The 22,739-nt window shown below is 35.2% G+C and overlaps 4 protein-coding genes across 5 annotated transcripts in view; 3 read left to right on the forward strand and 1 right to left on the reverse strand.

Annotated features, from left to right (window-relative positions):
• The window catches only part of LOC138694978 (LIM domain only protein 3-like), a 913,591-nt gene that overhangs the window by 147,454 nt on the left and 743,398 nt on the right, over positions 1-22,739 (reverse strand). The gene's annotated exons all lie outside the window — the stretch shown is intronic.
• Positions 1,654-5,999, forward strand: LOC138695330 (mucin-7-like). The gene is made up of 2 exons (XM_069819751.1): positions 1,654-1,729; positions 5,356-5,999. Exons 1-2 carry the CDS (start codon positions 1,715-1,717, stop codon positions 5,737-5,739), a joined length of 399 nt encoding a protein of 132 aa, XP_069675852.1. The 5' UTR covers positions 1,654-1,714; the 3' UTR covers positions 5,740-5,999.
• LOC138695331 (nematocyst expressed protein 8-like) lies at positions 10,555-13,080 on the forward strand. Its single transcript, XM_069819753.1, has 2 exons — positions 10,555-10,604; positions 12,485-13,080. The coding sequence occupies exons 1-2, from the start codon at positions 10,590-10,592 to the stop codon at positions 12,833-12,835; spliced, it is 366 nt and encodes a 121-aa protein (XP_069675854.1). The 5' UTR covers positions 10,555-10,589; the 3' UTR covers positions 12,836-13,080.
• On the forward strand, positions 19,186-22,118 carry LOC138694969 (clathrin coat assembly protein AP180-like). Its single transcript, XM_069819195.1, has 2 exons — positions 19,186-19,229; positions 21,352-22,118. The coding sequence occupies exons 1-2, from the start codon at positions 19,215-19,217 to the stop codon at positions 21,715-21,717; spliced, it is 381 nt and encodes a 126-aa protein (XP_069675296.1). The 5' UTR covers positions 19,186-19,214; the 3' UTR covers positions 21,718-22,118.

The following is a 22,739-nucleotide window of genomic DNA, read 5'->3' on the forward strand; positions in this document are numbered from 1 at the left end:
ATCCTGAGCAAGATTAATCTAGTCCCTACCATCATATCCCAACTCCCTCAAATCCATTTTAATATTATCTTCCCATCTACGTCTCGGCTTCCCCAAAGGTCTTTTTCCTTCTGGCCTCCCAACTAACACTCTATATGCATTTCTGGATTCGCCCATACGTGCTACATGCCCTGCCCATCTCAAACGTCTGGATTTAATGTTCCTAATTATGTCAGGTGAAGAATACAATGCGTGCAGTTCTGCGTTGTGTAACTTTCTCCATTCTCCTGTAACTTCATCCCTCTTAGCCCCAAATATTTTCCTAAGAATCTTATTTTCAAAAACCCTCAAACTCTGTTCCTCTCTTAAAGTGAGAGTCCAAGTTTCACAGCCATACAGAAAAACCGGTAATATAACTGTTTTATAAATTCTAACTTTCAGATTTTTAACAGCAGACTAGATGACAAAAGCTTTTCAACTGAATAATAACAGGCATTTCCATATTTATTCTGCGTTTAATTTCCTCCCGAGTGTCATTTATATTTGTTAGTGTTGCTCCAAGATATTTGAATTTTTCCACATCTTCGAAGGATAAATCTCTGAGTTTTATAGTTCCATTTCGTACAATATTCTGATCACGAGACATAATCATATACTTAATCTTTTCGGGATTTACTTCGAACCCTATCTGTTTACTTGCTTCAAGTAGAATTTCCACGTTTTCCCTAATCGTTTGTGGATTTTCTCCTAACATATTCACGTCATCCGCATAGACAAGCAGCTGATGTAACCCGTTAAATTCCAAACCCTCTCTGTTATCCTGAACTTTCCTAATGGCATACTCTAGAGCGAAGTTTAAAAGTAAAGGTGACAGTGCACCTCCCGGCTTTAGCCCGCAGTGAATTGGAAAAGCATTAGTATTAGTATTAGCCCTAGGGACATAAAGTAAATTGAAGACTTGAAACATTTTGAACTCCATAAACAATTCAGGTGTAACATAAAATTTTTTAGTCTCCATGGCTTCTGGCGCCCAAAATTTATTTACCCCTGATTTTTACAATAAGTAAAACGCATCTAGATATTTTATGTCTGATTGAATTTGGAATTAATAAATGAAGATAAAATATCAGGACAAATTTAAAGAAAAACAAATTGTGAGTGCGTGCTTTACGAGTCTCTACAGAGTACAATCAATGACTGTAAACATTTTATGTTTTTCAAATGAAAAATTTTTCGTTCTTTCTTATAAAATATATTTTTTCCTTTCCTAATGACGTAGGCCTACTCGTTACCAAATTATTTTATTGGAGCACTCATATCCAACCGTATAACTTTGTTTTGTTTTCGTATGTTCACTGAACTGCAGACCTGAACTAAGTAGCATTGGATGCCGTCAAGTTATACTCCATACATACCTATATTCTTGCGGGTTGCTTGGAGGCTGTAGGTAACCAAACACAGAACTCTACAAATGAGGCAGTGGCTGAAGACTCTGCTGTCGAGTTTGGATTGATTTATTCAGGTTACAATTTAGTATATTCGGAAATTCAATAATCTGGTATAAGTAGTCGTTAATCATGGCTATATATCTTGTTTGTAAGGAAATTTGTTGGGTAAAGAAGTGATTTATTGTTAACCTTAAGTTGTTGTTATTTAAAGATCCACCTGTACACACATCGCCCAACACGTATATATACATTCCGGTCTTATCGTTGGGTATCATACCTGCAACAAGATGGCCAACAACGTGGTAAGTCCTCTTTTGTTTCTTAAGGTTTTATTCTTACTTTAAAATAATAGATTCCAATGGAAATACAGACAGACACTTTTACTTGGAAAATTAATTAATTTGTTTTGAATTACCATATATTTAGTGAACTATCTAAGATAATTTCTAGGAGAGATTTAAACAGTGCAATCTTCATTAGAATTAAGTTGGATAATGTATCAGATAAGACGATGCAGAAGAATACTGAAATAGCCTATGTCTTTCTCTTATTTTCTCAATAGATCTATGCTAGAAGCCTGTTCATTTAAGTACGCTCTTGTTCTTCAGATGCCCAACATCCACACCATTTTTTGAATGATCTACCCTTAGATCTTCAACTTGCGGGTTTCAGTTCTTTGATCTCTTTCACTACTCCGGCATTCTTCTTCTGTTCATTGTTCTTTCCATCATTTACTCTAGCTCTCAGAAACTTATTCATTCTTTGGTTGAGTGGAAGAGAAGGCATTATGGCCTTAACTCTGTCAGGATAAATAAAGAATTATTATTGTTATTATTATTATTATTAATAACATTATTATTATCTCTACTATTACTAATATTATGATGTGTATCTTGAATGTTACTATTATTTTTAATATCTACATTCCTGACTCTATTTTTAAATGCTTCATTAGACTACGCCTACATCTTTTTCTTAATGCTTTAATCTCTATGGTTCTCATTAATTGAATTGCTGTTTTAGACGTTTGGTTTTTATGTAAGGAAGACTGTATTACTTACAAGTTATGAAGGGTAATTTGGAAATTAATCGCTACATACAGTAAATATGTACCACCCGCTCCTTCTCCTCCTTGTATTCTCCTCGTCTATCCTTAGTTCTCCATGTATTACCCTTGTATTCCAATTCTTCTCTTTGTATTGCACTTGTTCTTTTTGTTATCATTGTATTACCCTTATTCTCCCTCTATTCCCTTGTATTTCACTTAGTTACATTGCTTTATTCTTGCTATCATGTATCCCCACGTTCTCCCCGTATTCCAGTTTTGTCCTTGTATTCCTTTTGTTTTTGTTGCATTCCCTTTGTTCTCATTGTATTGCTTTCATTCCATTTGTATTCTTCTATTCATGTCTTGTCCTTGTATTTTTCTTGTTCGACTTGTACAAACTTTGTTCTCCTTGTATTCCAACTTGTACTGTTACATTTACTTTGATCTTCTTGTATTTCCATCTATCTTCTTATAGGGTAAAATAAAGTTGCCTAATTCCGTGATACCTCTAACCCCGTGATAATATTTCAATTGACTGCCATGGAGTTGTGGTCTCTGACTTTTAAGTTTTTGAAATACCAAACACATGCCAGAAGATGTCTTCTTTTCAATTATATTGACTACCCGCCCTTTGAATAGAAGCAGTCGACTGTAGAAGTTTTTGTTCAGTGAAAGGTGGTTGACCAGAAAGTTGTTCTTTCTCTTGTGACCGCTCCTGAAGAATCATTTTATATTTGAGGTAAGAATTAATATAGCATTGTAAAAATTATATATTACTGTAGATTATAGTCAGCTGAATCAATGTGTATGATTATTTAAACATTGTGAGACAATAACAATGCTACAGGAGCTTTCCCATTTTCGGATTTATTTTCATATTTCTCCTTCGTGGCTCACTCGACCAGTGATGCCAACGCTAAATTATGAAAATTAATGTCTATGAAAGAAAATAGTTCGTGGAAATAATAATAGAAATAAGATAAGAAAACATCAATTATAATTGTAATAAAGTAATAGGGCATATAATTAATTTAATTACTGCTGTCGTTAAGAATATAAATAATGAGAAATAATGGTGTTATAATTCAATAGTTTATTTTGTTTATAATATATTAAAATGTAATATATATTTCTGTAGTTACACAAGAATTTTCTATGAATTTTGTCACTGAGGTCCTTTTTCTATATTGTAATTTCTTGCTTAATCATATTAAAAAAATATATACCATGACATTAATATGCTTTTCCAAATACACGTTTGTTTTTTGAGCAGTTAACGAGGATTATTTTAGTATCACGGAATTAGGATATCACACACGGAATTAGGAAACCGCTATCACGGAATTCGGATCCCTGTCACGGATTTAGGAGCCACTGTATAACAATGACGAATAATATATTATATAACAAACTTGGTGAAACTGTTGACAATGAATGTTGTAAAAACTGTATCTAAAGGTCCAAATAACGTCATTTAGGTGTTATTTGAAAGTTTTTATTGCAATTTTGGCATAAGAATAGACTTTATTTAATATGTCACGGAATTAGGCAACCTAACCCTACTACCTAATTCTCCTTGCATTAAACAGGGTTTCCTTGTGTATTCCATGTTTTCCTTGTACCCAATTAGTTCCTCTTGTACTAATTGTTGTGCTTCTATTCTACTTCTTGTTCTCTTTGTATTCCATTTATTCTCGTGTTTCCCTGTGTCTCATTTTATGCCCCTTGTATTTCCTATAGATAGACAGATTGATTTATTCGTTCCATAATATTCTTACATTTGCTTTATAGCATAGAATAAAGAACATGTCCAATTCTTACGTTTAACAATAAAATCCAATACATATAAAATGCAAATATGAAATATGTACTGAATTAATACCTTAATAACAATAATATTTTATAAAATGTAATATGTTTACCATTTAATGGTATTATAATATTTACACAGTACTGTGAAATGTCAAGAATTCATCTACAGAATAGAAAGTGTGAGATATTAAGTAATTTTTTACTTTTACCTTAAATAATGCAGGGTTTTGGCTATGATTCCTAATGTCTTCAGAAAGACTATTGAACATTTTTATCGCCATGTAACGTATTCCCCTTTGAAAGTATGATAAATTTGATGATGGCGTATGAAATTCATTTCTTCTGCGGGTATTTATACTATGTATGGCTGAGTTAGTTGGAAAATTTTCTTTATTACATAAGAGGAAATTTATTGTAGAGTATATGTATTGATTTGCTAAGGTTAGAATCTCTAATTTTTTAAAAAAATAATCTATATGATCCTCTAGCCTTTGCTCCAACTATTATTCTAATGGCTCTTTTTTGTAGTAAGAATATATTTTTACTATCTGCAAGAATTTCCGCAAAATATTATTCCGTAGGACATAATGGAATGAAAACAGGCAAAATATATTGTCTTTAAGATATATTTTCCTTTTCATACTCGTATTCTCTTCGCAGTCCTTGTACTCAATTTGTTCCCCTTGTATTAATTTTTCTCATTTTATTCCACTTCTTGTTCTCTTTGTATTCCACTTGTTCTCCTTTTATTTCTGTGGGTCTCATTTCATGCCTCTTTTATTTCCTGTATTTCTCTTTTTCTATTCGTATTCTCTTCGCAATCCTTGTGTTCAAATTGTTTTCATTTTGTTCTCATTAATAATTAATTTTTCCATGGCTATTTAATGTTAATTGAAAAGGTTAGCACACACATTACGTTCTGTAATTATCAAAGGAAACGTTTCCGGACACGATTTTCCAAATGAAAGTCGATCATAACTATCTCCACCATCCCTAGAAAGTGTGTAACAAAAAGCCACAGAATCAGCTTGTCGTTATACAGCACTAGAGATTTGCTAATGTTCCCAGATGTTCGTGTTTCTGGTGCTTTGCGTGTATACCACATTCGCCCTCCACGGCGGGTTTGAAGGCTTCGGAGGACGTGTAGGACTTGGGAAACATCAAGGAATCCAACTTGTCTACCACCATCCTGTACCGGGTGATCTCGCAAAGCTACCATCGCACCTATACGCTTATCTCCCTTTCCCACTACGCCATCATCCACATCATCACCCACACAAGTCAACAACCACAACGGCGGCAACTGCAGCACCAACAACAACAACAACTGCAGCACCAACAACGGCAGCAGCAACGGTAACTGCAGCACCAGCAACAACGGCAGAACCAACAACGGCAGAACCAACGACAACGGCTGCACCAGAAACGACGGCAGCCACGACATCGCCGTGAAGACGTCGAATGAAGAGACATGAAGCGGCATACCTCGGAAAAATAATTATGACGAAATCGAAATAAACGAATCAGTAACAATGTTTCTTTAATAATCCTTCTCTGTTTCACTAATGCATGATCTAAAATATGTTACTTTGTAGCCTACTATCTAAATGTGTGACAAACTTCTTACATAGACAAATATAGTCTCTGAATGTACAAAGCTCTGAATTCACATGCAATAAATCTTGTTCATATAAAATAATTAAAATTATTTAATTTAGGGTTTTGGCTTGAAGCGTAAAAAAGGTTTCCTACATGACATGTAAAACACATAATTAGCGTGAAAAAATATTTTAAGGATCAGACGCAAGATTTGAACCCTCCTTGAACTAAAAAAAAAAAAAAAAAAAAAAAAAAAAAAAAACATTTAGATCTGAGTATTTTTTTTTATCCACAATCGTTTTCCTTTCTCTAATTTTTCACTGTCAGAGTAACAAAATCTACATCGACGTAAGGCATAGTCCTCCTACCCCTCCTTCAGTATAATCCCTGTGTTTGGTGCTCCGGTACGTTCGAATTGTAACCATACTATCTTTATTATAGAGAAATCTACTGCCAAGTATAGACCGTGTAATAAAGTAAAGCCAACACAATATTAAATTTAACTTGTTTGTTAAAATTGGATGACTGAAATAAATTACGTTTCAAAGATTTTATAAGGATATTAATAAGTATGCCGTAACATAGTAATAATAATAATAATAATAATAATATTATTATTACTATTATTATTAATCCGTGGCACATTGCCCTTGGAGGACCCAGACAGACTAGATGGCTGGTGGCCTCACGTTCACATGCTGAAGCAGAGGTGGACGATCATCCAACCAGAATGGAGGTATCGTGTGGTTAGCACAATAATCTCCCAGTCGTTATAGCTGGCTTTCGCAACCGGATTTCGCTACCTATCGTAGCTCCCCAAGTGCATCACAATGCTGGGTGTGCACCGGTTTCATGCACTGGCAGATATTTCATGAAAAAAAATTTCCCCCATGAGGATTCGAACCAGCGCGCATTTCCTAACGCGAGTCATATGCATGATGCCTTAGATCAGGACGCCATGTCGCGGAACTTAATAATAATAATGATAATAATAATAATAATAATAATAATGATAATGATAATTTACTAGCAATAAATTGTGTCCATAGAATAATTAAAATTATTTCTTTTCTCTACAATTAAGGTTGGTACTTGTAGCGTAAACAGGGCTTTCTATATGACTCGTAAAACACATAAATAACGTAATAAATGTAAGAAACGTGAATCTATTTCGAGGGTCGTAGGAAAGGGGGGTTTACCGGGTTTGAACTCCTCCTTGAACTTAAAAAAATAACATATATTTAGATTTCAATATTTTAAAATCCTAATTCGTTTCCCCTTTTCTAATTTTTTACTGTCAGAGTAACAAAATCTACATCGACATAGGGCATAGAACTCCTACCCCTCCTTGAATATAATATCTGTACTTGGTGCTGGGCCACGTTCGAATTGTAACAATACCATCTTTATTATATGGACATCTACAGCGTAGTATCGAGCTTGTAATAAAATGAAGCCGACACAATATGAAATTTAACTTGCTTGTTAAAAATTGGATGAATGAAAAAAAATAACATTTCGAAGATTTTATAACGATAATAATAATAATACCGTAAGATAATAATAATGATAATAATAATAATAATCATAATAGTGTGGTGAAGAGCTAAAGAGGCATAACGACAGCTAGCGAAATGTCCATATGCCTCAGCAGATGTGAACATAACGGATTAATATGTGGTGTGTACAATTATCACTAAAGTAGTTATAGCTGGATTTCGAAACCGGATTTCACTACCTATCATAGCTCCCCAGTATTATCTTGTTGCTAGGGGACCGGTCCCATACAATGGCCGAAATTTCATGAGAAAATTGTTTGCCCAAAAGAACTCGAACCAGACCGCATTCCGTAACGAGAGTCGAAAGCATGATGCCTTACACCACGAAGCTACGGCATGGAACATAAAGAAGTGAAACTAAAAGAAATTTCCAATAAGTCTGTCCGATGCTCTGGAACAGGAAAGAAGAAAATGGAAAAGGGATCATGAACAAGAAGGAAGAGCTTCATATTAAGAGTAGTCTCTTGCGTCTGGTTACTTTGAGTACAAGTTAGGTGTACATCGATCATACATGCTATGCTTGGTGCCGAGAGCAAGTTGCGTGTTCAATGTCTCTCCACATGTTCCGATACTGTGGGTTTACATCTGTTTATTCCTGTAACTGTGTACGTAATTCGATGAACAGCAGAAATAGTACATATATAAAAAATACCATTTGCATTTATTAACAATAAAAAAGTGTTTATATAGCCAACTTATATGCGGGGAAAGACAAAACGAAAAAAAAAAAAAATCAGGGGCTAGCCTCTTTACTTTCAGAAGCCACCACATTTTGACCACACATCTAATAAAAAATCCATTTAAGCTAAGATAAAGATACATTCACTGAAATATACTGCGACATTCGCAAAGTAATGGCAATATAGTTACAGTTTCACACTAAATTTATTTAGGTTACTTCTGACATTACATAATTCGAATATAGTCTTCGGTCATGTCAACAATACATTTCCAAATTCTTGAAAAATGGCGGACCCCATCAGCGGCAACAATTCTGGGTATCTCTCTCACTGATCAATCTAAAGCTCTTCTGATGTCAAGTCTTGATTGAAAGCGAATGTTTTTCTTTCACCCAACTTGTAGTAGTTCAGTATTGTGACAGCCACGTGAGATTCGATCTCACGACCGTCGGAAGAACGGCTAGGTCGGCCGTGGTTCGGCGCAAGTTGCGAGCGCATCTGCTTCCTGGGCGCGAGGTGGTGGCGCGGGCGTGACGAAGGGTGAGGGGGAAGTAAGCAGCTGGTGACTGAGGGGAGAAATCCAGAGAGGTCTGGATAGGCGTCATCTTCTCGACATCTGAGGATTGTTCGCGAGATCGTAGCTTCTCGTAGCTATGGTTTGGTTATAAAAAAAGAGATGCGAGTGAACTTGGGCAGTTGTTGTTGTAAACGTTGGACAGCAAGCCAGCCAGTCTTGTGTAGCAGTGAAGCCAGCTTCGAGACCGGAGTTCGACTTGAGTGTGTCCGCAGCTGTGTGAGCATCCGAAGTCCTGAGTTTGAGTGCAGTGGACCGCAGTTGGGGGACCTGAGTTCGAAGTTCAGTGGACTGTCTCTGAAGGTCTGGGGTTCGAGATACTGTGAACTCGAGTGACTGAGCTAGAAGAAATTAGCCAAGGCAAACGAACTGTGAACTGAGAACTGACAATTCTGATTTGTAAATAGTGCTCTGTGAACATTAGTTAAGATTAACAGTTCATTGTTGTTCTCAATAATCCAAGTAAATTGTCATTGTCGTCTGTGGAGTGCAATAACGAATACTGTGTTACTGTGTGGAGTGGAAATCCCATTGTTGACGGGAGTAGAATTAAATTGTAGAAAGTGACTATCATTGGTGTGAGAATAAAATTATATTGTTGTTTTGTAATAAAAGTTACAGTATAGTAGAACTTCTCTCTCACAGGCTTCTTGTAATGCCCTAAAGCACTGAGTTGCATGTTTTCTCTTGCAATTTGAACTTTTATGAAGCACCTTTGTTCGTACCTTTAGGGCTGTATTGTTTACTACAAATCAGAAACAGCCACTGTATTTACAAAATATGGCTACTTCGATAATTTCAATATTGCAAATTCATGAAACAATCGCTGCTCTATTACGTAGTACAAGATTTCAATGGTCACCGCTAGGAGCAATGTCATTGCCATTACTTTATCAATAAGTATTAAATATCTCTGCAATGCAAATATACGATCTCAAAGACATTCTGTAGATATCTAGGAAAATATCTTCAGGTGCGCAACAAAATTATCCATTTCAATTTAAAAAGCACATTTGGCTTTCCTTCTACAACCGCTTTTGTTAACATTATGTATTAGTCTTAGTGACATGAAAGGACCTGAAGTCTTGAAAAAATTTGAACTCAAATACACAATTCAGGTGCCACATCAAAGTATTTTAGTCACCATGGCTGTCTGGGCCCCAAAATTTATTTACTCCTGAATTTTACAATAAGTAAAAATCATCTAGGTACTTTAGATCTAATTAAAGTTTGGAATTAACAAATGAAAAAAAAAAAAAGTCAGCAAAAATTTAAAACAAAACAAATTATGAGTGCGTGCTTTACGAGTCTCTACAAATCACAACCAATGACTGTAAACATTTTGTTTTCAAATGAAAAATTGTTAATTATTCCTGATAATATATATATATATATATATATATATATATATATATATATGTTTTTCCTATCTAATGACGTACTAGTTACCAAATTATTCTATTGGAGCACTCATATCCAACCGTATAACGTTGTTTTGTTTTCGTATGTTCACTGAATACCAGACCTTAACTATGTAGCGTTGGATGCCGTCAAGCTATACTCCATACATACCTACACTGTTGCGGGTTGCCTGGAGGCTTTAGGTAACCAAACACAGGGCTCTAGTAATGAGGCAATGGTTGAAGACACTGCTGTCGAGTTTGGATTGATTCATACAGGTTATAATGTATTATAGTCGGAAATTCAATAATCTGGTATAAGTACTCGTTAATCATGGCTATATATCTTGTTGTAAGGAAATTTCGGGGACGGAGAAGTGATTTATTGTTAACCTTAAGTAGTTATTATTTAAAGATCCACCTGTACACACATGCCCACCACGTATATATATATTCCGGTCTTATCGTTGGGTATCATACCAGCAACAAGATGGCCAACAACGTGGTAAGTCCTCTCTTGTTTTTACCGTTATATTCTTATTTTGAAATAATAGATCCCAATGGAAATATAGACAGACAGTTCTACTTGGGAAATTAATTAATCTGTTTTGATTAACAATTGTACATGTACTGTTAACTACCTAACTGTATCTCTGGGAGGGATTTAAAAGAGTACAATCTTCATTAGAATTAGTATTTTAGGTTCCTTACAATTTACAGAATGTACCAGACACGCCTATGCAGAAAGATGCTGAAATAGACTATTTCATTCTCTTATTTTCTCACTAAAGCTATGCTAGAAAGACTTTTTATTTAAGTACGCCTCGTGTTCTTCAGATGCCCAACATTCACGCCATTTTTTGAGTAACCTACCCTTAGATGATCTACTTGTGGGTTTCTGTTCTTTGACCGCTTTCACTACTCTGGTATCCCCCTTCTATTCACATGTTCTTTCCATCATTTAATTTATCTCTCACAAACTTATTCATCCTTTGGTTGAGAGGAAGAGAAGGCCTTAGGACCTTAACTCTGCCGGAATAAGTAAAGAATTATTATTGTTATTATTATTATTATAATTAATACTATTATTATTACTATTATTATCTCTATTATTATTATTATTATTATTATTATTATTATTATTATTATTATTATTATGCGTGTCTTGTATATTACTATTAGTTTGAATGTCTGCATTTCTGACTCTGTCTTTTAATGTTTTATTAGACTAAGCCTACATCTTCATCTTTATAATTAATCTCTATGGTTCTCATTAATTCATTGAATTGCTGTTTTAGACGTTTGGTTTTTATGTAGGAATAAGATTTTTTCCTTACAAGTTATAAAGGGTAATTTGGGAACTGATCGTTACATAAAAATGTACCAGCCCTTCCTTCTCCTCCTCATATTCTCCTCGTCTATACTTAGTTCTCCATGTAATACCCTTGTATTCTCATTCTCCTTGTATTCAATGTCTTCTCTTTCTATTCCACTTGTTATTTTTGTTATTCTTGTATTACCATTATTTTCCCCTATTCCATTTGTTTCACTTAGTTATACTGCATTATTCTTGCTCCCACGTATTCCCCTTGTACTCCTTGTATTCCACTTTTTCCTTATATTCCATTGGTTCTCATTGTATTGCTTTAATTCTCTTTACATCCTTGTATTCAGTTTTCTCCTTGTATTTTTCATGTTCGTCTTGTACTAAATTTGTTGTCCTTGCATGCCAACTTGTACTATTTGAATTCACTTTGTTCTCCTTGTATTTCCATCGATCTTCTTGTACTATCTTATTCTACTTGCATTAAACTTGTTTTCCTTGTGTACTCTATGTTCTCCTTGTACCCAATTTGTTCCCCTTCTACTAATTGCTTTCCATCTATTCTATCCCTTGTTCTCTTTGTATTCCATTTGTTCTCTTGGTATTTCTCTGCGTCTCATGTTTTGACCCTTGTATTTCCTGTATTTCCCTTTTTCTACTCGTATTCTCTTCGCAATCCTTGTACTCAATCTGTTTCCCTTGTATTAATTTTTCTCCTTGTATTCCACTTCTTGTTCTTTTTGTATCGTACTTGTTCTCCTTGTATTTCTGTGGGTCTCATTTTTTGTCCCTTGTATTTCCTGTATTTACCTTTTTCTCCTTTTATTCTTTTCAAAATCCTTGTGTTAAAATTGTTTTCAATTTGTTCTCGTTGATAATTTATTTTACCATGGACATTTAATGTTACTTAGAAAGGTTAGGACACACTTTGCGTTCTGTAATTATAGAAGGAAACCTTTTTGGGACACGATTTTCTAAATGAAAGTTGAAAGTTTGTAAAAAAAAAAGCCACAGAATCAGCTTGTCCTTATACTTCACTAGACATTTGCTAATATTCCCAGATGTTCGTGTTCCTGGTGCTTTGCGTGTATACCACATTCGCCCACCACGGCGGGTTTGATGTCTTCGGAGGACGTGTAGGGTTTGGGAGATATCAAGGAATCCAACATCCTGCACCGCCTGCTCTAGCAAAGCTACCACCGCACCTTTACGATTTGCTCCCTTTCCCAATACGCCTACACCATTATCCACATCATTACCCACACAAGTCAACAACCACACCGACAACAACAACGGCCGCAGCAACGACAACGGCAGCACCAACACCAACAACAACGGCCGCAGCAACGACAACGGCAGCACCAGCGACAACGGCTGCGCCAGCAACGACGGCAGCCACGACATCGCCGTAAAGACGTCGAATGAAGAGACATGAAACGGCACACCTCAGAAAAATATTTATGACGAAATCGAAATAAACGAATCAGTAACAATATTTCTTTAATAACCCTTGTATGTTTCATTGAGGCATCATCTGAAATATGTTACTTTGTAGGCTACTATTGAAATGTGTGAAAATCTTGTTACGTAGAGGATTATAGTCTCTGAGTGTACAAAGCTCTGAATTTACCTGCAATAAATCTTGTTCATAAAATAATTAAAATTGTTTCATTTGGGGTTTGGGTTTGAAGCGTAAAAAGGATTTTCTACATGACATGTTAAACACATAATTAACGTAAAAATATCTCCAGGCCAGGATCTTACGCAAGGTTTTGAACGCTCCTGGAACTAAAAAAAAATATATATATTTAGATCTGGGTATTATTTTTTTATCCATAATCTTTTCCTTCCTCTAATTTTTTACAGTCAGAGTAACAAAATCTACATCGACGTAAAGCATAGTCATCCTACCCCTCCTTCAATATAATCCCTGTGCTGCGGCACATTCAAAATGTAACCATACCATCTTTATAATAGAGAAATCTACCGCTTAGTAACGACCTTATAATAATATGAAGCCGATACAATATTAAATTTAACCTGTTTGTTAAAATTGGATGACTGAAATAAATTACGTTTCAAAGATTTTACAACGATATTAAGTATATGCGTAATAATAATAATAATAATAATAATAATAATAATAATAATAATAATAATAACAACAACATTAATCAGTGGCACAACAGGTCTTGAAGGATCCAGACCGACTAGAAGGCTGCTGACCTCATGTTCACATGCCGAAGCAGGGGTGTACGATCATCCAATCAGAATGGAGCTATCGTGTGGTTAGCACGATGATCCCCCAGTCATTATAGCTGGGAGTCGCAAACCTTCGTTACCTATCGTAGCTCTCCAGTGCATCACGATACTGTGTGGGCACCGGTTCCATGCACTGCCAGAAATTTCATGAGAAAATTTCTTCCCCTATGAGGATTCGAAACAGCGCGCATTTCCTAACGCGAGTCCTATGCATGATGCCAGGGTAAAAACATGTTGGAGTAGTTCATCTCGCTACGCATATCGCAGCACATCTCGCCGTTCAGCGGGAATCAAACTGGTTTGATTTTCAAGATGCAGCTGCCTGAAACTAGCGTTCTGATTGGTCGGTTGTCGCAACGGAACGTCATGATTCTCTCCATCTGTCCTCTCAATGTAAATGCACAGTTGTGATACTGCTGGCCGTGTACATTGTTATTTATTAATAACAAATATTGCCGTGTAGATTTACAGCCATGGATAAGGAGGAATTAATAAGGAAATAAGTCGTACCAAAACTTGACAAGTGTTAATGTAAATGAGGTAAATAAAGACTTTCAGTGGCAGTAATTAGTTCATTTTCTGTTAATTTGTTGGGCAGTTTCTTTTCTTATTTTTTTTTTAATCTTGCAGTTCTTAATTGCTTATTATATTACAGCATGTTCATTTTTAAAGCCATTATTATTATTATTATTATTATTATTATTATTATTATTACTCATTTCATTTTCAGAACAAAAAGTGTTTATACCGACGTCAAACTTTTGTACAATATTTTGAAAGAATATGTGATTTACAGTGAAAGATTTTTACTAATAATAAGTAATAAATTTTGTAATAGTACATTCTTATATACTGTATAATTATTAATTACCTGAGAGTCACTACCAACCTCTCTTTAAATTGAATAGTAATCTATATAGCTCTACTGATAAATTGTTTGTGTTTGTAATTTGAAGTAGTTTGCATGATATGTATTATCAATTTCTGTATATCACAACTGGTTGAATTGTTTATACCTTAAATTTAATTAAATTGTTTTGTATTATAATATAGCTCAACTTATGAATGATCGTTTGCGTTTGTAAATTTAATAATCTGATTGGCTATGTATTGTATACTTTTAGTAGAGCCATCGATGTAGCTCAGTCGGCAGACTCGCTGGGCTGCTGTTCCGGAGCTGCGTTCGGGCTTGGGTTGGATCCCCCTTTGGACTTTGGTTTCTTCCGAGGTTTTCCACAGCCATGGGACTGAAACCGGATGGTCTATGGCGAGTCCTTGGCATCAACACCTTTGATTTGATTACCCCCTTTGATTTGATTACCTGGTTGGGTTTTTCCGAGGTTTCCCCCACCGAAAAGGCAAATGCCGGGTAATATTTTGGCGAATCCTCGGACCTCATTTCATCTCACTACATCTCGCCAAAATGTAAAAAAATTGTACAACATTGTAAACATTGTAGAAAATTACTAAATTGTAAAACTATAAAAATTTGTAAAAATTGTAATTGTAATATTGTAAAATGTTTACATGTTCCACATCTTAAAGCTTCATTGCTCATGTAAGATCTATGGAATAAAATAAATGAATGAATGAATGAATGAACTGATTGGTGTTTATGTATGTTAGTGCACACTTTTTGGATTTTACGTTCTATTAGCATCAAGATGTAATTGAACGTTGACTGAGACATTCTTAAATATTCGTAAAATCTATCTGGAAATGCCTTAAGCTGCTGATATAATTTACAGAATTCACCAAGTTTAGTGCGCTCCTTATTGATTGGATGCACGCTGTATTTTCTTCTTCTGTTGGAAAGTAACCACCACTTCATTGCAGTACCTACTCGTAGATAAATAGCCATCACTGTCAGAATTTGTAAACATTTTTAAGTACTAATAGGTACGACCAATAAATTTATTAGTATTTACCACGTATTCATGGAGAATCTCACATCTGTACTCATTGTCCGCGTAACGGCGAGAATCATGGCGAGGTGAATTGCTTCACTATGTTTTGCTGAGGCGAGATGCGAGATGCATGGCGAGGTGAACGGCGACATGCGCTACTCTGAGAGGCGAGATGAACAACTCCAACATGTTTTTACACTTTAGACCACGACGCCACGGCGCGGAACTTAATAATAATAATAATAATAATAATAATAATAATAATAATAATAATAATAATCAAAATAACATTAATAATAATAACAATGATAATAATAATTTATTTGCAATAAATTTTATTCATAAAATAATTAAAATTATTTCATTACTCTACATTTATTTTAAGGTTGGTACTTGACGCGCAAAAGGGTTTCCTATATGACGCGTAAAAAACATAAATAATGTAATAAATGTAAGAAACGTAAAAATACCTCCAGGGGCGTATGAAAGGGGGGTTTACCGGGATATAACATGTATTTAGATTTTAATATTTTTAAATCCATACTCGTTTTCCCTTTTCTAATTTTTACTCTCGGAGTAACAAAATCTACATCTACGTAAGACATAGACCTACCCCTCCTTGAATATAATCCCTGTGCTTGGTGCTGCGGAACGTTCGAATTATAACAATGCCATCTTTATTATAGGGAGACCTACCGCCTAGTATCTACCTTGTAAGAAAATGAAGCCGACACGATATGAAATTTAACGTGCTTGTTAAAAATTGGGTGACTGAAAAAAAATTTCGAAGATTTTATAATGATAGTAATAATAAAACCGTAAGATGATGATGATGGTAATAATAATAATAATAATAATAATAATAATAATAATAATAATAATAATAATAATAATAATAGTAGTAGTAGTAATAATGTGATGAAGAACCATGGCTTCCTGTCGACTGCTGGCGTATGTCCACATGCCTCAGCAGATGTAAACATTATGGATTAACGGGTGGTGAATACAATGATCACTCCAATAGCTGGAGTTCGAAACCGGATTCTGCTACGTATTATATCTCTTTAACTTCATCTTGATGCTAGGCGGACACTGGTCCCATACACTGGCCGAAATTTCATGAGAAAATTATTTGCCCATAAGGACTCGAACCAGATCGCATTCCGTAACATGAGTCGAAAGCATGATGCCTTACACCACGACGCTACGGCGTGGAACAGAAAGAATTAAAACTAAGAGAAATTTCCAATAAGTCTGTCCTCTTCTCTGGAATAGCGAAGAGGAACGCGGAAACGAGATCATGAACAAGAATGCAAGAGCTTGATAATACGAGTAAGTCTGGTTACTTTGAATAGAAGTTAGGTGTACATCGATCATACTTGAAATGCTGGGTGCGGAGAGCTAGTTGCGAGTTCAACAGCCTCACCAAATGTTCCAGTACTGTGTGTTTACATCTGTTTATTCACGTAACTGTGAGTGTAAGTCGGTGAACAGCAGGGACAATACTCAAGTAAAAAATATCAGTTGGATATATTAACAACAATAACAAAGTATTCATATAAAGGCAACTTATAACGCAGGGAAAGACAAAACAAAAAAAAAAAAATCTGGATATAGGCTTTTTACTTTCAGAAACCACCACATTTTAACCAAACATCCAATAAGAAAACCATTTAAGCTAAGATAAAGATACATTCATAGAAACATACTAGGACATTCGAAAAGTAACGGCAATATAGTTACTGTTTCACACTAAATTTATTTAGATTACTTTTGACATTACATAATTCAAATATGGTCTCCTGGCATGTCAACAATACCTTGCCAAATTCTTGGAAAACGGCGGACTATATCTGCGGCAGCATTTCTCAATATCTCTCTCCTGATCAATCTAACAATAAATAATGAAAATATGCTAGCAATTTGGGAAAGAAAAGTCCTGAGAAAGATACATGGTCCCCATTTTGAAAATGGTCAGTTTAGAAGTAGAACAAATAAAGAACTAATGGAACTGTATGGAGAGCCGAGTATAGTTTCCTTCATTAAAAAAGGCAGACTTAGATGGTTGGGACGTCTTGAACGTATGCCAGAAGACCGACTACCTAAACGGGCATTATATGGACACCCAGGAGGATTAAGGAAGAGAGGAAGACCAAGGCTGAGGTGGCTTCAGTATGTGGAGGATGATCTGCGGAGAGTTGGATGCAAGAGATGGAGACAACGGGCTCAAGATAGAGATGAATAGTTTCTACTGATTAAGGAAGCCCAGGCCCTTCATGGGCTGTAGTGCTAATAATGAATGAATGAATGAATGAATGAATGATCAATCTAAAACTCTTCTGATGTAAACTCTTAATTGAAAGCGAATGCCCTTTTTCCACCCAATTTGTAATAGTTCAATATAGTAGAATTCTCTCTCACACGCATCTTCTAATGTCCTAAAGCACTTAGTTGCATGTTTTTCTCTTGCAATTTGAACTTTTATGAAGCACCTTTGTTCATACCTTTAGGGCTGTATTGTTTACTACAAATCAGACACAGCCACTGTATTTACAAACTATACCTACTTCGAGAATTTCAATATTGCAAATTCATGAAACAATCGCTGCTCTATTACGTAGTACAAGATTTCAATGGTCACCGATAGGAACAATGCCATTGCTATTACTTATCGACAAGTATTAAATATCTATGCAATGCAAATACACGATTTCAAAGACATTCTGTAGACATCTAGGAAAATATCTTGAGATGCTCAACAAATGTATCCATAATAATTTAAAAACCACATTTGACTTTCTTTCCACAACCGCTTTTGTTAACATTATGTATTAGTCCTAGAGACATAGAAGAAACTGAAGTCTCGAAAACTTTTGAACTCTATACACAATTCAGGTACCAGTAACATTTTTTAGTCGCCATGGCTACCTGGCGCCCGGAATTTGTTTACCACTTATTTTTACCATAAGTAAAACGAATCTAGATATTTTTACATCTAATTAAAGTTTGTAATTAACAAATGAAAAAATATCAGCACAAACTTAAACTAAACAAATGATAAGTGATTGCTTTACGAGTCTCTACACATTATAATCAATGACTGTAAAAATTTTAAGAGTTTCAAATGAAAAATTTCCATTCTTTCTGATAAAATATATCTTCTTCCTTCCTAATGACGTACTCGTTACCACATCCTTGTATTGGAGCACTCATATCCAACTGTATACCTTTGTTTTGTTTTCGTATGTTCATTGAACAGCAGACCTGCACTAAGTAGCGTTCATTGCCGTCGAGCTACACTCCATACATATCTACTCGTACACTGTTGCTTGGAGGTTGAGGTAACCAAACGCACGACTCTACAAATGAGGCAGTGGCTGAAGACACTGCTGTTGAGTTTGGATTGATTTATACAGGTTACAATTTAGTATAGTCGGAAATTCAATAATCTGGTATAAGTACTCGTTAATCATGGCTATATATCTTGTTTGTAAGCATGTTTCGTAGGCGGAGAAGTGATTTATTCTTAGCCTTAAGTTGTTATTTAAAGATCCACCTGTACAAACATCACCCACCACGTATATATACATTCCTGTCTTATCGTTGGGTATTATACTACAAGATGGCCAACAACGTGGTAAGTCCTCTCTTGTTTCTTAAGATTATATTCTCACTTTAAAGTAATAGATTCCAATGGAAATATAGACAGACACTTGTACTTGGAAAATTAATTAATTTGTTTTGATTTACCATATATTTAGTTAACTATCTAACATAATGTCTAGAAGAGATTCAAAACAGTGCAATCTTCATTGAATTAAATTTCAGAATGTACCAGATACTTCGATGCAGAAGACTACCCAATTAACCTATGTCTTTCTCTTATTTTCTCACTAAATTTGTGCTAGAAGCCTGTTCATTTAAGTACGCCTCATGTTCTTCAGATGCCCAACATTCATGCCTTATTTTGAGAGGTCTACACTGAGACCTTCTACTTGTGGGTTTCTATTCTTTGATCGCTTTCACTACTCCGGTATCCCCCTTCTCTCCACATGTTGATTACATCACTTACTTTATCTCTCAAAACGTATTCATCCTCTGTTTGAGTGGAAGAGAAGGCCTCACAGCCATAACTCTGTCAGGATAAGTAAAGAATTATTATTATTATTATTATTATTATTATTATTATTATTATTATTATGTGTCTTGTATGTTACTATTATTTTGAATGTCTGCATGCCTGACTCTGTCTTTAAATGTTTTATTAAACTATGCCTACATCTTCTTCTTCATGATTTAAGGGGAGGCGGAGGTGAAATTTTCGACCAAAACTGAAGAAAAAATGAAAATTTGTTTTTTTCCCCTCATTTTTATTATCTTTATTTTCATATTCCGATGTTAGTTTTTGATTTTCTGCCCTTAAAAATATGAAATTAAAACCAATATAACTGTATTACTATATTATTCCCATAATAAACTAATACTTATCATTATTTATATACCTTCTCTGAACATGTAAATAAAAAGAAATATTGAATTCTTACAATATTGTGCATGGAGCATTTTATATCAAACGATATATAGTTTTATAAAATTATTAATATTTACAGAACTATTGTACTTAGAAGGTTTAAACTTGGTATATCCATTACTAAGAACATACTTAGTATCCATGATCAATTTCAAACAAATCGGATAAATTTTGTGGAGTTTGAAATATTCACCTCTGCCTCTCCTTAATCTCTAAGGTTCTCGTTAATTGAATTGCTGTTTTAGACTTTTGGTTTTTATGTAGAACTAAGACTTTTTTCCTTACAAGTTATAAAGGGTAATTTTGGAATTGATCGTTACATAAAAATGTACCACTCGCTCCTTCTCCTCCACGTATTCTCCTTGTCTACCCTTAGTTCTCCATGTATTACCCTTATATTCTCATTCTTCTCCTTGTATTCAATGTCTTCTCTTTTTATTCAACGTCTTGTTTTTATTATCCTTGTATTACCATTGTTCTCACCATATTCCATTTTTATTTCCTTGTATTTCACTTAGTTCCATTGCATTATTCTTGTTATCATGTATTCTCCTTGTTCTCCTTGTATTCCACTTTTTTCCTTGTATTCCCTTTGTTCTTCTTGCACTCCCATGGTTCTCATTGTATTGCTTTTATTCCCTCTATGTCCTTGTATTCATGTTCTCTCCTTGTATTTTCCTTGTTCGCCTTGTACTAAATTTGTTCTCCTTGTATTCCAACTTGTACTGTTTGCTTTTACTATGTTCTCTTTGTATTTCCATCAATCTTCTTGTACTACCTCATTCTTCTTGCATTAAACTTGTTTTCCTTGTGTACTCCTTGTTCTCCGTGTACTCAATTTGTTCCTCTTGTATTAATTTTCCTCCTTGTATTTCACTTCTTGTTCTCTTTGTATTCCACTTGTTCTCCTCTGGATCTCATTTTATGCCCATTGTATTTCCTGTATTTCCCTTTTTCTAGTCGTATTCTCTTCGTAATCCTTGTGTTCAATTTGTTTTCAATTTGTTCTCATTGATAATTTTTACTCTACCGTGGCCATTTGATGTTATACTTAGAAAGGTTAGCACACACATTACGTTCTGTAATTATCAAAGGAAACGTTTCTGGACACGGTTTTCTAATTCAGAGTTGATCATAATTATCTTCTCCATCTTCCCTAGAAAGTTTGTAAAAAGCCACAGAATCAGCTTGTCGTTATACTTCACTAGAGATTTGCTAATGTTCCCAGATGTTCGTGTTCCTGGTGCTTTGCGTGTATACCACATTCGCCCACCACGGCGGGTTTGGAGGCTTCGGAGGACGTGTAGGGTTTGGGAGACATCAAGGGACCCAACACGGCTACCTCCATCCTGCACAGCCTGCTCTCGCAAGGCTACCATCGCTCCCTTACTTTCATATCCGTTTTCCACTACACCATTATCCACATCATCACCCACACAAGTCAACAACCACACCGGCGCCAACGACAACGACAACTGCAGCACCAACAACGACAACTGCAGCAACAACAACGGCCGCAGCACCAACTACAACAACGGCCGCAGCAACAACGGCAGCACCAACGACAACGGCTGCACCAACGACAACGCCGTGAAGACATCGAATGAAGAAACATGAAGATGCACACCTCGGAAAAATGTTTATGAGGAAATCGAAATAAACGAATCAGTAGCAATGTTTCTTTAATAACCCTTCTCTGTTTCACTGATGCATCATCTGAAATATGTTACTCTTGAAATGTGTGACAAACTTGTTACCCAGAGAACTATAGTCTCTGAGTGTAGAAAGCTCGGAATTTACTTGCAATAAATCTTGTTCATAAAATAATTAAAATTATTTAATTTAGTGTTGATGCTTGACGCGTAGAAAGGGTTTTGTACACGACATGTAAAATATATAATTAGCGTAATAAATGTAAGATACGTAAAAAATACCTCCAGGATCTTACCCAAGGTTTTGAACTCCCCTTGAACTAAATAAAGAGACATATTTAGATCTGAGTATTTTCTTTTATCCAAAATCGTTTTCCTTTCTCAAATTTTTCACTGTCGGAGTAACAAGATCTACATCGATGTAAGGCATAGTGCTCCTACTCCTCCTTGAATATAATCTCTATGCTTGGTGCTGCAGCACGTTCGAATTATAACCATACTATATTTATTATAGACAAATCTACAGCCGAGTACCGACCTTGTAATAAAATGAAGCCCACACAATATTAAATTAAACTTGTTTGTTAAAATTGAATGACTGAAATAAATTACGTTTCAAAAATTTTATATGGATATTAATAAGTATACGGTAACATAATAATAGTAATAATAATAATAATAATAATAATAATAATAATAATCCGTGGCTTCACAGCCCTTGAAGGACCCAGACCGACGGGTGTTGGCCTCACGTTCACATGCCGATTCAGAGGTGGACGATCATCCAACCAGATTGGAGGTAGCGTGTGGTTAGCACAATAATTCTCTAGACTTTCGCAACCGGATTTCGCTACCTATTGTAGCTCCCCAAGTGTATCACGATGCTGGGTGGGCACCGGTTCTATGCACTGGCAGAAATTTGATGAGAAAATTTCTTCTCTCACGAGGATTCGAACAAGAGCGC

This window comes from Periplaneta americana, chromosome 2 (assembly GCF_040183065.1).
Source record: "Periplaneta americana isolate PAMFEO1 chromosome 2, P.americana_PAMFEO1_priV1, whole genome shotgun sequence".
NCBI classification, from domain to species: domain Eukaryota; kingdom Metazoa; phylum Arthropoda; class Insecta; order Blattodea; family Blattidae; genus Periplaneta; species Periplaneta americana.